This window comes from Paraphaeosphaeria sporulosa, assembly GCF_001642045.1.
Source record: "Paraphaeosphaeria sporulosa strain AP3s5-JAC2a unplaced genomic scaffold CC84scaffold_4, whole genome shotgun sequence".
NCBI classification, from domain to species: domain Eukaryota; kingdom Fungi; phylum Ascomycota; class Dothideomycetes; order Pleosporales; family Didymosphaeriaceae; genus Paraphaeosphaeria; species Paraphaeosphaeria sporulosa.
Genome location: NW_017253363.1, coordinates 630348 through 645443, shown reverse-complemented (window position 1 = coordinate 645443; position 15096 = coordinate 630348). Strand labels below are relative to the sequence as shown.

General features: G+C 49.7%; 7 protein-coding genes across 7 annotated transcripts; 2 read left to right on the top strand and 5 right to left on the bottom strand.

Annotated features, from left to right (window-relative positions):
* The first annotated feature begins 485 nt into the window (after positions 1-485).
* Positions 486-1190, top strand: CC84DRAFT_1163088 (uncharacterized protein). The gene is made up of 2 exons (XM_018178171.1): positions 486-569; positions 622-1190. Exons 1-2 carry the CDS (start codon positions 510-512, stop codon positions 1135-1137), a joined length of 576 nt encoding a protein of 191 aa, XP_018037145.1. The 5' UTR covers positions 486-509; the 3' UTR covers positions 1138-1190.
* Positions 1191-1325: 135 nt separating this feature from the next.
* Positions 1326-2373, bottom strand: CC84DRAFT_1048862 (arylamine N-acetyltransferase 2; the record flags this gene model as incomplete). Its single annotated transcript, XM_018173446.2, has 3 exons — positions 1326-2016; positions 2065-2083; positions 2133-2373. Coding segments are annotated over 3 exons (951 nt in total), but the record flags the coding sequence as incomplete, so codon positions are not given.
* Positions 2374-4609: 2236 nt separating this feature from the next.
* CC84DRAFT_1163084 (uncharacterized protein) lies at positions 4610-5222 on the bottom strand. The gene is made up of 2 exons (XM_018178170.1): positions 4710-5222; positions 4610-4656 (listed from the first exon to the last, which is right to left on the bottom strand). Exons 1-2 carry the CDS (start codon positions 5128-5130, stop codon positions 4619-4621), a joined length of 459 nt encoding a protein of 152 aa, XP_018037143.1. The 5' UTR covers positions 5131-5222; the 3' UTR covers positions 4610-4618.
* Positions 5223-5661: 439 nt separating this feature from the next.
* CC84DRAFT_1241503 (Cloroperoxidase) lies at positions 5662-6969 on the bottom strand (the record flags this gene model as incomplete). The annotated part of the gene is made up of 3 exons (XM_018184057.1): positions 6417-6969; positions 5828-6352; positions 5662-5762 (listed from the first exon to the last, which is right to left on the bottom strand). The coding sequence occupies exons 1-3, from the start codon at positions 6559-6561 to the stop codon at positions 5662-5664; spliced, it is 771 nt and encodes a 256-aa protein (XP_018037142.1). The 5' UTR covers positions 6562-6969.
* A 620-nt stretch (positions 6970-7589) lies between these two features.
* CC84DRAFT_1204469 (glycoside hydrolase family 23 protein) lies at positions 7590-8544 on the top strand. The gene is made up of 2 exons (XM_018181906.1): positions 7590-7772; positions 7828-8544. Exons 1-2 carry the CDS (start codon positions 7633-7635, stop codon positions 8438-8440), a joined length of 753 nt encoding a protein of 250 aa, XP_018037141.1. The 5' UTR covers positions 7590-7632; the 3' UTR covers positions 8441-8544.
* A 66-nt stretch (positions 8545-8610) lies between these two features.
* CC84DRAFT_1241501 (glutamine-hydrolyzing asparagine synthase) lies at positions 8611-11014 on the bottom strand (the record flags this gene model as incomplete). The annotated part of the gene is made up of 5 exons (XM_018184056.1): positions 10790-11014; positions 10169-10740; positions 9868-10135; positions 8998-9815; positions 8611-8949 (listed from the first exon to the last, which is right to left on the bottom strand). The coding sequence occupies exons 1-5, from the start codon at positions 10983-10985 to the stop codon at positions 8611-8613; spliced, it is 2193 nt and encodes a 730-aa protein (XP_018037140.1). The 5' UTR covers positions 10986-11014.
* A 1033-nt stretch (positions 11015-12047) lies between these two features.
* CC84DRAFT_1241499 (exo-polygalacturonase) lies at positions 12048-13728 on the bottom strand (the record flags this gene model as incomplete). The annotated part of the gene is made up of 5 exons (XM_018184055.1): positions 12048-12786; positions 12843-13008; positions 13097-13265; positions 13391-13661; positions 13696-13728. The coding sequence occupies 5 exons, from the start codon at positions 13726-13728 to the stop codon at positions 12208-12210; spliced, it is 1218 nt and encodes a 405-aa protein (XP_018037139.1). The 3' UTR covers positions 12048-12207.
* Between the last annotated feature and the right edge of the window lie 1368 nt (positions 13729-15096).

The window sequence follows — 15096 nt, the reverse complement described above, 5'->3', positions numbered from 1 at the left end:
GTCGCGAGAGTATGTCAGCAGCGGAGCCAGCAGCGAAGAAAGACCCGCTTACCAGCTTCCCCGACCCGGAAGAGCTGGACGCATACCCGGCGCCTGCGTCGTTTGTGGTGCAGGGCGATGTATGCAACCAATTTCAGTCGCCCCTGTTCGGGAAGATCCCGCCTGAGATCAGAAACGAGATCTTCAGACTTGCTTTGACTGAGTATGTGCCCGAGGGCAACGAATGGACGGGGAGACTCGGCAAGATAGAAAATCGAGGGTTTGGCAATGTGTATTCGACAGAGGGCTACGTGAACAGGCCGGGGTACGAAGGACTGAAGACGGTCGACACGGACCTGTTGAGGACGTGCAAAAGGGTAGGTCGATCCAATTGCTGATGCTGTCTGCGGAGTGCGTGCTCACAGGTGTTTTCTTATAAGGTGTACGATGAGACCAAGTTGCTCCCACTTCAGGACCTGGAAGTATGCTTCTACATGTCGAAAAAAAAAAGAGCACCGACACCGTATACCATGTCCGGGTACTTGTCCACGAATTGTTTTATCCATCCACGTGCCAACTGGTTCAAGCCCGTAACGTAGACCTAAAGAGAGTGCTATAGGCACGTCAATTGACTCGTCATAGGAACATTGGGCTCGTATTCAGCACTACCACGTCTTTGGACAGATGTACCTCCTCGGACAGGGAATGAACGGTCTCTTCAGAAATCGGTTCGACGTTTGTCTACCAACTACTATGACTCTTACTCTGCGCTACACAGACTGGTGGGACTGGGAGACAAACGCACCTATATATCCCATCAGGCAGGACCGTTTCTTCCCTCTTCGTTATATGTGGCTGCCTCCCACCGTGCAGAGAATGACCGTAGAGTTTGAGAACATTGAGTCCAAGATCAAAGAGCTAGACGCAGTGGTCAACGAGATGTTCTCCCGACACTACCACTGGGTGTGGAGAAGGCGCGATGGGAAGAATTTGAAGGTGTGTGGGCGGGGAGTAGAGGGCGATGGTGTGGAGACGTGGAGATGGAACGGGCCAACGACTTTTGGGTACCGCAGTCAAAAGTTCCCCCATCATGGAGATGGACCCACGATGGGGTATGTGGTCAAGGTCGTCACTTGGGAAGTTGTCGACGAGGAGTGATAGTACTGAAGAGGGAAATTGTGTCAAGTCAAGTGGAAACACTATCAGCGCCAGACGAGTGACAGTATATACTAAATCGTCTTTCACACAGCTATCCTTCTGAAATAATATCTATATAAACTACGCTGACATGCTCAAAATTCAACATAGCCTCAGCCACCCCGATCGAGCGACCATTCTACCTACCCCTACCCCCTCAACTCCGTAGAGTGCCCCGCGATTCCCGCCTTCTCCTCCTCGCTCAGCCTCATCCCAAACCAATTCTCCAGCGCCTCATGTCTCTCCGCCTCTGTCCTACACTCGTGAACCACCCTCGTCTTTCCCCCCTTATTCTCCTTCACCACTCCATTAATCAGCATTCTCTTCCCATACACTTCCATCTCCCCCTGCTCCCCGCCCTCCCTCTCCCTCCTCAAAAACTTAATAATGAGCATCGTAAACGTCTGGAAGCTCTCAGGATGGCTCCCAGTATACCAATTCATAATCTTGAAATCCGCCTCCAGAAACTCAAACTCCGGAAACGCATAGAACGAATTCCACGCCGCTTCCTTGCCGTTGCGGTACTGGTAGATCCAGAGCTTCGTGTGCTCAGTCTGGACGACCTGCTGCGGGATGTGCCCGTGCACGAGGCGGTTTTCCTGCGGAGAGATGTTGGTCGTAATGTGGCCGTCGACGAGCGGGATCGGCGTCGTCGGCGCGTCGCCCCCGAAGCCCACGTCCAGCATGTACTTTGCGCCGCAGGGCAGCGTCACAATGTTGACCAGGTGCACCCACCCGATGTAGGCGCCGGCGGGCACGCCGTTCTCGCGCAGCCGCATGCGCACGCCTGCCATGTAGGCCGCGAAGCCCAGGCCGCGGAGCACGTGGTTGAAGAGGATGCTGGCGTCTGTTGGTCATGAATGATTCGGCGTTGGGGAAGCTGGGCACCTGTTCTCCATGCAATATCCTGCGAATCGTTAGCTACGATAAAAGCGCCCCGGGCGCCGTTTACGCACCTCCTCGCCCGCGGTTCTCGGTGACGATCTTTTGGAATGCATCCTGCGGATCAATCGAGATCCTCTTGCTCGCTGAGTAGTGCAGCGTCAAATTGTCGTATGGAATCGTGGATATGGTATGCACGTGCAACTGCGTGAGGAAGGCGAGATTGTGCGTGGGGTTGTTGGCAGGGTGGTATTTTGCAGGCAGTCCAATGTGCTGGACGTATGCAGAGAGCTGCTCTTGTGATAGCGAAGAGGCGGCCATTGGAGAGGTTTGGAGTCTTGACAGATGCCGTTGCAAAAGCTTTTGGTGTTCTATGTTCAAGAGGACGGGATGACTCACCAATGAGCGTTAAGCAATCAGCACTACATCCCGGCCTCGGAGCTCGGAGTATCACACGAATGATTCAGACGCAGTTTCGAGGGCACTTCTGTATTGAACGTAGTGATGCGAAAATTTCGGCAAAATAATTAGCAATGGAATGAAAACATCTCTCCACGTCCGCGGATATTGTAGCATAAAAAGCTTACGCACCGGGTGTACTAGAAGCAAAGAACAATGGAGCTCTGATTGAAGTAATAGCAGGACTGCCACAGCCCGGGGCCGTAGATGTTTGTCAAAAATGCACGCGATCTGGAATTAGGCAGTTTGAAAGATTCGGCGGAGTTTGAAAAGGGTACTGAGCGCGCCAGCAAAGCTGGACAAGAACGGATACGGGTGGATGGTGATGGACGAAGCGTTTTTGGCTACATTTAGCTCTGTTGCTGGACTATAGGTAGTACCTAGGTAGCTAGCCTTTACTCTGACTTGTCTTCGCGTGAGCTGGACAGCATAGGTAGCCTCCCTTGGTGCGATCAATATTTGGACTTGAATTCACATCGAGGTAATCTTGTACAAATTTTTTTTTTTGAATGAGTGTATTGAATTAGAGGCATAGGAATTAGGCTAAGAGAAAACTATAAGGCGTCTAAAATTGTAGCACGGTTCGCGAAATGCGGACGTGAACGTTGTGAAATGCGCTCGTTGAACCCTCGGTACCTTGATGTGCGGGCATGTCGCCTATCTCATTTATTAGAATACGCCTTGACTTGTAGAAATACGTGAATACTTCCAATTTGATCATTGCGAAGTGAGACTCACGACTACGTGGGGGGAATGTTGAGATTCAGAATGTGGAAATACTTGCGCGACATGGGAAAATGAGCCAATCGCAGTAAGCGATGTGATGCTGGAACATCGGAGATTCCAAGAAGCGTCCAAATACTGAAAGAATCAGGATTTTGAATGATAAGGAGTGCTGTAGAACAAGAAAGAATGTGGTTGAGTTGATCGATAGCCGCAGAGTTGAAAGGTGATTAAGTTGAGAATGACATGAAACAGAGAGACAATGAGGCGAGTAGATGTTTTCCATAAGTCATATCGCTACTTCATAGCAAACGTAAGAGGATCGATGTTAACCGCGTCCGGATCATCTTGCTTCCACAACAGTGCCGGAGAGGTTTCCTGGGTGCGTGGACGGTTGATCTCGCTCCAGATAGCTTTGCTCTTGTCATTGAGAAGTTGCATTATGGCGCCCCGGCGGTTCGTTATTTGCTGCTTCAAGATCGGCCTTAGGACAGCGCAGTTTGTAATGTGCTGACCCGGCTCAATAGCAAGATGCTCTAGCGGAAACCACGCCTTAAAGCTTCTCGATTCGAATCTCCCAACTAGTGGAAGATATTGGTGCTTGCTTTCGATATTGTACTTTTCCTTCAATACCTGGTAGGGCGATTTACCCTTGATACCATCTTCCATAGAAACATCATCAATGGCGAAAGGCGCCTGGAAGTTTTGCTTGCGGTAGTAGTCCCAACTTGGCGGAGGTGGATAGATGCGCCGCACCTTAAGGCCTAAAAGAACTTGCTTAAGCAGATTGAGGTGGTTCTTGACGTCACCTTCGTTCTTATCTAACTCATCTCCCACAATACTGCGCACGATATCTAGCACGGTCAATGATTTGGACTCTCCGTTCGAGCCTTGCGTGTGGGGTACGCCGGAAACCATATCATAATCCAGCTGTAGGGCCTTCTCTGCGTGGCTGAAAGCGATTTGCATGCGTATACGGAACATGAACTCTAGCATGTTGCCATCCTGGGTCCCGCCCTCTGCTTCGCATCCTGGCAGACGAGGATTGAATGTGGTCGGTGACCCGTTATTGTTCGATACGTTGTAGAAGAATTTGAGAGGACGTACGAACGTAGGGCCCTTGTGCGCACTTGGCGTAGCCTGAACAGCGCCACGAGGTGAATCATCGCTCGTTGCACTGGCGCGACCTCTGATCAACGCCAACAGAGCTGCCTGATATGACTTGTTATCATGATCGTCTCCTACAAAGATATATTGCCCCGTGGTCTTGCACCTAACAGCCAAAAACTGCTCTCCTTGCTCGCACCCCGAGGCGGCTCGGGCTTCAATGCTGACTTTGAGTGATGCATTCAGCTCTGGACAGTCATAGATTTTTGGTTCAAACTTCGCCGACAGGTTTTTGGTGCTGCTGGATAACTGTGTGCCGTCAAAGATAATGATCTGATCAACGTGGTCGCTTGTTCGCGTACTAACAATGGCCGTGTGGTAGATCCTAGGGAAGTCGTTCCTGAGCAACTCTCCTATCGCTTTCTCTTTCAAAGATGTGTTGTAGACGCGATTCCAACCAGGTTCAACTTCCCCAGTACCATCTTTACCGGCTACCTGGTGCACTTCCACGGTGATCACGCACAGCTGAGGTAGGTCCTGCAATTCGAATATACGGCGTCCGATGGCCGTTTTTGAGAGACGAGGTGAATCTTGTGCAGACCGAGTCGCTGCATTGTCGGGGTTTGTGCGCTTGGTCTGGTTCACCTGCTCTTTTTTCGTCTTGCCTACTTCCTTCGCTCCTTCCCCTTGGTCCGCAAAGTACTCTTTCAGGAAGTCGATGCCAGCTCTGATGAGTGATTGGTCTTGCTCCGTTAAGAGATTGTCGCTGTTCGACACACTCATTTTTCCGATATGTAGAACGGTGATGTGCTCGAGGGCAATATTGCGATGTTCTTCTAGTCAGTTGATTATCTTGTCGGAAATGGAGAGATAATAGAGAATGGTGAAGAACTAATCTAGGGGTTCTGCGCGCTTCATATATACTTCTATCATGTACGGTGGTGTGATTTGCTCACATACTCACGAGGCGCTTGCTAAGGGAATCACTTGACTTTCTTAGTATACGCCTGGATTGGCACATCAAACTGAGGCCACACAAATGTTTTGTATGGTTTGACACAACCTTATGACTTGCTGAGTGGGTCTCGTGCATATATGTGATCATCTGAGGAAGTAGCGCGAATAGTAGTAATGTAGGTTGGGTGGATTGATCAGCAAAGCAACGAATGTAAACGAGGTTGCAGTGTACGATACTGGAAGGCCAGAGATATTACTGCATGGAGTCTAAGCACTCTATTTGCATAAAACCGTCATCCGAGACGGGTTGCTCTGAAATGCAGCCTTTGGTGATCTGGATTTGCATTTCCTCTCGACTCATACTTTGACAGCGCTGACGGCGGAAATCATTGTGACTATATCCGCCAAGGTATGGTTTCCCTTCACAAAGCCCTCGGCGTACGGGATGCGCTCCTGCTCTATTTTTTAGGTCAGCAAGTCATGCAACTCAATAATTCAATGTCCGTCCACGGAGGGTGCTTACCGAAAAGAACCCGCGCATAGTCCTTTGGGACGCCACCCGCACTCTGGTCCCAGAAGGCCGTCAAGAAGATACTGGTCTCCCCTATGCTCCCCGATTGGTCCGTCAAATTGAAGGCTGGATTAACGAGTTTCGCGTCCCTCACTCGCGCAGCACGTGCTTTTGAAGCTGTCTCCACGGTGATGACTGGCGTGCTGAATGGAACCCTGATGCCGTATCGCTGTGCGGTCGTCGCCCATATTTTGGGATTGAAGTGGAGATCATCACCAAAAAATTGGTCATTCCGCGATAGCGAGCCGTCGTGCTCGATGGCATTGTGGTGTGCCAGGTCAGAAAGATGGAAAGTCGAACTGTTGCCTGTGGTCGAAAGGGTGAGGGCCTGTTCCGTGATGCTGATGAAGGACTCAGTGGAAAATCCCATAGCAGATTGGAAAGCGGACTGGATAGTGGCGAGGTCAATGTTCTTGCCGTTATGCGGCAGCCATCCATGGTTGCTCATCGAATTCAACATGGGACATGGTGACCGGCCTAAAGAATCAAGACGGTCAAGTCAGTCAACTGCGCCGATACCCGGTTTCAGCGAGAGACTTACTGTCACTTGGGCCCGCTATCCGCCATTCATGCCCAGCAGGGGCTGACGTGGATGCTGCGGAGAGATGACGCCCGAAAGGTGAAATCGGCGACGCAGCAACGAAGCTGCTGGAGATAAGACCTAGCACTACGATGTGGTCGCGCATCTTGAATGATTGTCGGAAATTATATCAAACAGTGACAATGTTAGGAGATGACAGCCGTTAAGACTTTGTAGCATTTTCAACAGACCGGATATGTCAACTAAAAGGAAGGCAACATCGCTATATAGTTTCTAGGAACTGTGAGAAGACGGTGCGCTATAGTCTCTAGGGGTACCACTCTTCCTGGCCCAATTCTCCCGGGAGGCTTCCGCGCCGTCGACGGTTGACCATCTTCCGAAAGGTCGAAGTCAGAACGTTCAGAAAAGACCCCTGGGGATGGTGGAACGTCGTTTTGGTGCAGGTGTTCTGTCCCAGAAAGATCAAGCTTGCGGGCAAGCGAGCCTATCATAGTTGCATATTGACCAAGCGCCACTCAAAACAGTTAGCGATCATTGATATCTCCGAAAGCGAAAATGATCCTCGATGAGGATCGACAATGATTATCGAAATTTAGCTCTTTGCCTAGCTTGATGTCGAGTTATTTGTCAGTGGTGTGCGGCCGCGGCCGTCGGTAGTTCCATGGTAGCTAGAGACCTCCCTGTTCAACACCAGCTGCCATGCCTTAACAGTGCATGGCCAGGTATTTCTCAGGTTCTATAGGTACGTGCTTTTTGTCCTAGCGCCAAGTCTACGGGTTCTTGGAAGCGTGTAAATTGTCCGAAACGTAGAGCAAGTAAGATCAGCCAATCAAAAGTGAGTCCGTGGTCAGTAATCACTAGTAATTCGCAAGTCCGACGAGGAGATCGTCAATTTTCGCTTAAGAGCCAATAGCAAACGTCCATAGGTTGGCTTAGCGTACTGCGTAGGTGATGGTGGTCTCAGACAACTCCGCCTCATTACATGTTACGAGCGGCAAGTACTACAGCGGAGAAACATCGTCATCAAGCGCTACGCGTTCTAGCAGTGCTGAGAGCTTTGTACGTTAGCGGCAATTGATAGAACACTACGGACTATGTGTAATCGGTACTTCGAAAGTCGAAAAGGTAGATAAGGAGACTGTAAAGCACGAGAATCACACTACAACCTTTCAATCCATCTCAAGTCATACCTGGAACTCCTCAAATTTGTAACGAAATGACTATTCAGAAAATTATTTTGCAGCTGGCAGCTTGCTCAGCAATAGCCCATGCCCAATCTGCCAGTATCGGACTGGGAACGAATCCTGATGCTCAAGGCGCCACTGAAGAAGTAACACCTGGTGCAGGTCCTAACGGGTAAGGAGTCTTCAATGTTGGCCATACTGGAACTGCATACTTAAAACACCTTCAGATCCGAGGACTGGCTTAACAGTGGCATGGAAGCGGACGGATGGACAGCGCCCTACCTTTCCTGGGACTCCCTCATCAAAATCGACCGGAAAACCTTTTATGCGAACGCTGGATCCGCGTGTGAGCAGTACGATTGGGCTTTCCAGCAAGCCGGTGATAAGCACCAAATCGATCCTGTGTTCCTCGCTTTCATCGCCATGCAAGAGTCGTCCTGCAACGCCGATGCTGGTGGCCCAACTCCAGGCCTTATGCAAGTCGCTTGCGAGAACTACCCGGATGGGCAGTGCACAAACGACGTAGCAAAGAGTGTCGATGCTGGAGCTTCGTTCTTGAGGAAGCAGTTGGACGATAACAACAACAATGCAATCAAGGTCATTGGGAACTACAATGGCTGGTTCACGTCGGGTGACCAGACGGGACTGAATGGGGGTAGAGGATTGTCGTTGGATTATCCTTGCTCGGATGATGGAAAGGCACATGGCCAGCCCCAGAATCTGGACTATCTCCAGCAGACGCTCAATGGGTGGTTTTTGGGCTTGAACCCGTATGGAGACGAAAACTGGCTAGGACAGTATCACTGCAGTGGTAGCTGTGATAGTGGACATGTATGTTAAACCGGGGATGGCCGTATCAATATAGTGGAGAAAGAGGGTGGGCCAAAATGTTGCTTCGCATGTTTCTGTCCGAACCCCTATGCATTCTGGAGTGCGCTTTCAAGAATAAACACACTCATTACTCCCCGAAACGTTCCACTCCTGCAGTACTAAACGCTATCCTGTCTGACTTACAACCTGCTCAAGCTTGAGGTCCCGGCCAGCGGCTCTTGGGACTCTTGGATGCCTGCTTCATTCGGGCGAAGTGCATACTCTGGCTCAGCTCGCTTCACACCAAAGCGTCTACTTAGCTCAACTAGTTGAGAGACCATGAACAGTTTCCTCATCTCGACAGCGTTTTTATGCACAAATCCATCCTCCACCAAGGACTTGCACTTCTCCCAATCCAGGAAGCCAAGCTGGTCGATGTTCTCCTTGCTCATCAACGAGCCAATATATCGATGAAGTGGGCCATCTACTGCGTACGTAACTGGTGCAGAGAAGGGGTGTTTTCGTCGCTTGTAAAGCTCCTGTGCTATGATCAGTTACGTACTCGGCAAAACCATCTGGTTCCATACTTCAGTGATAAAGGGCTTCGCAGCCTCCTTGAGGATCCACTTTTCATTAAGCGAGTTTGTCTCGGGATCGTATCGGAGTTTGACTGAGGGGGGAAGACCATTGACGTACTCGGTCAGGTTGTGATCAAGGAAAGGCTGGCGACCTTCGATTGAATTCGCCATTTCCACCCTATCACCCAACGCCGTCAAAAGTATGTTTTGCAGGAAAAACTTCTGCCAGATATATAATGCGGAGTGCAAGGTATGCCACTTGAGTTGGATCTTCTTGCGTACGGTACCTGTCAGAAGGTTGTGGACGCCCACCACTCGTGGGTCTTGAACGCCAAACTCCTGCTGGACCCAAGGTGATAGTAGCGGCTGCGCGTTCATTAGTGAAGTCATGGAGATAATGCTGACGTTATTGATCTGCTTCCTCGCGTAAGCTGCGGATGGAGGATCGGCAATGCGAAAGTTCTTGATTGTCTTCTGGTCGCCACTTTTGCCTTGCTCTTCTTCCGCTAGCAACTTCAGTCGAAGGTTGTTCGGCAAGCGGGGCAAGCTCTGCGAGGTCCAGCTTTGATCCGGTTCGCGCAAGAAATCTGCAAGTAGCTGTCCATATCCGGCGAATTGCTCATCCGACCCTTCACCGGTAAGGATGACCTTGACACCGTTCGCGCGTGTGATTCGAGATAGGGCGACCTTTGCAATAAAGTTGAGGTCCGAAAGAGGATGCTCACAGAACCATGCAGCGTCGGAGTAGTTCTTTACAAACTCTTCTTCTGTCATGCGGACAACGTGCTTCTTGACTCCTAGCCATTCTGCCGTTCTTTGTGCAATTGCTAGCACGCAACGTTAGCGTGGAAATACATGCATGTGTCGAAGTATACATACGTTCTTCATCAAATTCATCACCTGGCCCGTCCAGAAACTTTATGGAAAAGCATTTTATGTTAGCAGTTGCGGATCCTTCGTTGCCCAGACGAACCCCCTTCTCTACTATTAGGTGTTTGATCATCCCTGCTATCGCGGAGCTATCGAGGCCACCAGACAAAAAGATTCCAACAGGAACATCGGCTCGAAGCCGTACACTAACGGCATCGAGTAGTCGTTCCCGAACACCTTCAATCATTTCTTGTTCGGACCTCGTCTCGGTCTCGTGCTGTTAAACTTATTAGACAAGCTCTGTAGTTACGAGAAAGTGCCTTTGGGCTTGAAATACCTTATCCGGATACTCAATGTTCCAATACTCCGTCTGGGTAATGGTTCTATACGACTGAAGACTCAAGTAGCGGCCTGCCTGGATCCTTGATACGCCTTGGAAAAGCGTTCGTGTATCGGTGAGATACCCACATTCTATGAGACTTTGTACATCCCACTCAGGCTGCCACCCAAAGGCCAGAAACGCTTTCATCTCGCTTGCGATGAAAATCCGTCCATCATGTACAGTGTAAAATAGTGGCTTCACTCCATATCGGTCTCTCGCCGCAACGATAGTTTCGGCTTTGCTATCATAGAGAACAAACGCGAATTCGCCTCTGAGATACTCCATCATGGACATGCCATACTCTTGGTACAGGGCAAGCAAGATCTCGGAATCACAATGCGAACCAAATGTGTAGCCCTTCTTCATGAGATCGTCACGAATGTCTTCCCAGTCATAGAACTCACCGCACACGACAGCATGAACGGTGTTTTCAGGATCGTGGAATGGCTGCTGAGCCTCTGGAGATAGGTCCAGAATGGATAGACGGACGTGCCCGAGAGCTGTTGCTCGTCAATTATTAATACAGACATTGGGAAGCCATTTGCATACCCACACGGTTGTAATCGCTAAACCAATACCCTCGATCATCAGGACCTCGATGTTTGATCGCTTCGAGAGACCCATCCATCTGCTCGCTCAGAAGAGCACGCTCTAGCTCGTAAGCTTGCGCCAAGTTCTTTGCACCATAGCTGTTCGACTTCGGAGCATTGCCCTTCAAGGTGATGACGCATGATATGCCACACATTTTGTCCTCTGGATAAACTATTCGCTGTGTGTATGGAGCAAAAAGAAAGGAGCGGGGCACAAGATATTATTGTATGCATCTGCAGTCAAGTCGGCATAAAAGTGCGCTATGACTGTGACAGTCTTGTCACACATTTCAACAAAGAAACCCCATGTGACCACTCGACATGGTGGCTGATTCCATAGACGCACTAACGTTGATAACCCACTCCTCTGTCATCTGAGTAAGAGCTTGTTCGCTGATTGCTGAGAGAGACCGAACGGTAGCATTCGAACGTGCGAATTGGCCAACTAGCAGCGCTAGTAATCGCGTCCGAGGTAGAAGTGTCCCATTACAGCAAATCGCACAATGCGGGGCTCGATATCAGCAACGTGACCTAAAAGCAACACCGAAACAGATTGCGTGCATAGGAAAATAACGCCTAGTTCGTTGATGTTACGTTTCAAAACTGCTATTCGAGTATACACGCCTGGGGTGCTGTCCGGTTTGCACAGCGTTGACGCAGTAGCGCTGCGACTAAGCTCAATTGGGCCAATAGATCAAGGGGCAGCAGCACGACTGCGCTTTGTATCGACGGATACCCTTTGCAGTAGCACCCGATACTCCAAAACCGCCGTGCGAAGCCAAATAACTACCACATTGAGCGGGAAGCTCGGCGCGCCGAAGCCGGCGCTTTCTGTGATGCCTGGTGCTTACTGTGCGCTGGCGGTCATCACAGTGTTATGCCGGACCAAATAAGCTTTGTAGAACTAGCGCCACTGATGCTTAATTGTGAAGTAACAGTAACTTGTGGGTTGCGGCAATCCCGTGAAGCCGCAGATCAGCATCGACCGCCTCTTTTACTTCACTTTCGCTTTCCCTGCGCCTCGATGACCTCAGCTTCAGAGAGCCGCTTTCCATAGGAAGACCAGACCATCGCGATAAATCGCGCATACACCATCAGTAAGATTGTCAGAACATTAGAACTGTTGTGTGCCAATACTTGAACATTCGTGGATCAGTCGCGCTCCGGCGGGATCCGGCGCTCCAAACATCTTATTCGATTGACGTCATTCTGAATGGTTGGGTTGCCTTACCGTCAGCGTGTCCAGCGGTAGGGAGATATCGCGGAGCGGCGAAGCACTCTTTTTTTAGTGAACACGGATTACTTTAAAGTTTTGTATTGGTAAGGGACTGTTCCATATACAAATTTGGGAGAGCACATTCGTTTACCTTTCGCTAGTCATCCCGACGTATTTGGCGCTTTCCCCGTACATTTGAAGCCCTTAGGATCGTCCACGTTACTGCAAAGGAACTCTGTTGGCGTTGTCCCATTCTTGTGAACCGTGAGGTCGTTGTCGAAAATGTTGATGTTAGTGCACGGTGCTGCGCCACTGCATTGTAGGCTCAGGACCAGATTATTCTTTGTGGTGCCCGTGGTGTTCCCCCAGTGCATGTTGTCGATATGGAATAAACTTGTGTCGCATCCACCTTTGACACCATTGTAACTGGTGCATTGAGTTATGTACCAGGGAGTGTCCACGTTCTGAAGGGTAAAGTTGGTGAATGAGATGTTACGGGCCCATCCCAGACCGCCACCACCACCATTAGGTGGCACTCCAGTGTTTCGCCCTGTCCAACTCTTGATTCGCCCAGCGTATGCGGTATCAATGAAAACTGTGTCGATTGCGGTGATGTTCTCGATAAAGTTCACTTGGTTCTCGTACTGTCCAATGCTTCCCATTGCATATGCAAGGCCTCTGTGAAAAGTGTTGTTCGCCATGTAAATGTTCGAACTGTTCTGCTTCATCGAGATGCTGTCCTAGCAACTCCATTGATTAGCTGTTGAGTCGGTACAATGACTCTGATGCTACTAACATCGCCAGATTCAACGCTCCATCGGAGGAAGGTGATGTAGTTCGCGTAGATGGTATCAACGCCATCCGTGTTTACATTACAGCGGTCGAACTGAGTGATGCAGCTGTTATTCACGTAGATATTGCTGAGCTCCACCCGCTCGCTGCGCATAACCGTAGATGTCCACCTAAACGGAAAATCGTGTCAGTGTGATGATTCTTATTACCGAGCACGACAATCATCATCCCCCGCGCAAGATGATCCAGCTCACTTACATCTGAGATTGAATGAAACGTAACCCCTCCACAAGAGAATTCGTTGTGTTGTATATAGATATTGCATGTGGTCGGCCTTGCAAGTTGCTTGTTCCATTATTGAAAACGTACCACACGTCTCCGTTACCAAAGAGAGTACCATACCCGTGTCCGTAGAAGCGAATATTGTCTGCCAGAGCATCAGACGTCAGCGGGACACGTGATTGTAGCTCGATGATCTGAGTCATATCAAGAGACTGTTTATTGTAGGAGGGTACTATCGGTATGCTGCATATCGTGTATTGCAATACATACCGCCGCCGAGGAGCCAAGCTGCAGATTGGTTTTGGAAACCAATTGGAATTGAGTTGTTCAGCCAGTAGTCGATGTCTTTCGACCACTCCATGGTCCCTTGGAGCTCAATGTCAACATCTTTTAGGCCAGTTGTTTTCATAGCCCGGCCGACGTAGTAGGTAGTATTCGTAAACAGAATATGACCATCTTCTTTGCATTTCTCGAACGCTTCAAGAATCGCAGAAGCGTCGTCGCCGCTGGGATCACCGGACCTGACCTCGCAAGTTTTCGACTTCGGTGCGATACTGTTACGGTCGTAAAGATACGGTGGATGTCCGCCACTGTATTTCGGGAGCCATGCGACCGGGGGATCCGGGTCGACAACAGCAGTTGAAAGCGACGTAATTCCTAGCAAGAGCAACAGCGTGTTCATGATGCTGTTTTCAGGAGATTTTGGGTACCAACGTCCAAATACGGGTGGTTGGCACCACCAAAGCTTCTACTATATACATATTATTGCAAACGCTGACCGGGCCAGCAGGTGTGTATTTCAATGCATGTTCGCTGGCCCTCAATTTTGAAGTTACGGTATCCAGAAAGGATATTCAACCGGCTAGTCAGGCCCCCAATTAGTGCACCCCAGAATGCGGGGATGCACTGTGCAAGGCAAGTGAACTGCAACATACCCCTCAAATACATAGTGCCTGAATAGTGTAGTGATGCGTTATGACGATGTGATACGAGCCCCTACTATTCATTTTCGCCCATAATGCAATGCAAGCTGTCGAATGCGATTTCGAGGCCACGTGATCGTGGCGGGTGGTTAGCTTCACAGTGGAGCTGCGTGCTCTTTCTGGAAGCTCCCAGGTTGGATACTACTAGGTTGTGTTGTATGTAGGATCCGTTCGTCCTTGGCAGTCAGTAGTGATAGACTGCACCTTGGGGTCGTCGAACTAGGAGTGTTTTCAGTTACACTGTTGAGGGGCATGGGTTTCTCGCGCACAGACACAACAGTTTCGTCATCCAGCGCCAATCGACGGTGGCCATAATCCTCACAATGCCGCGCGAAGAAGGCACCACGATTTGGTCACAAGCGTTTGAGATGGCAGTTCACTTGGGACGTGAATATCGCTGCAAAAACCTTCCTCCTGTGGCATTCTGAATGAAAATGCCTTGCTACAAATCTTGTAGAATCCTGGAATGTGTCTCCTGTCGAGGTCCCAAGGTTCGATAATTAAGTGACCTATCTCAACGAAGATCTCTGCCAAACCACTCTATCTCACTTCGCTTGCAATACTGACTTTCGTTTGCAATACAAGAAATAGGACAAAGAAATCATCCCCTGACTATAAAGCTTTAAAGTTCAGTTGTCTTAGGTCCTGGGATATGAGGGAGCGCAATTGTTTCGCGATTCGCAATATGTTGTCGCGCGTTTAGAAGAAGCCTATGTCAGACCGTTGGATTCATACCTGAGCGCTGGTATTCTGAGTCGAATTTGATCAAAGATAGGTCTGGATATGCTCCGTTCAACATTAATGAGTACCTAATTCTTCTCCGACTTGTTCAAAATGCTGATCTGCCGTAAGGCCCTCATTAGGGTGTCGGAAGGCCGCTGGCGACCGTGTATCTCCGCCTCGTTACCGAATGCGTTACACGGTTCGACTTCGCCTTGTCTTCGGGTACTGGTAATCATGCGGTATTATCCGACCACGTACAAGAAGCACGTT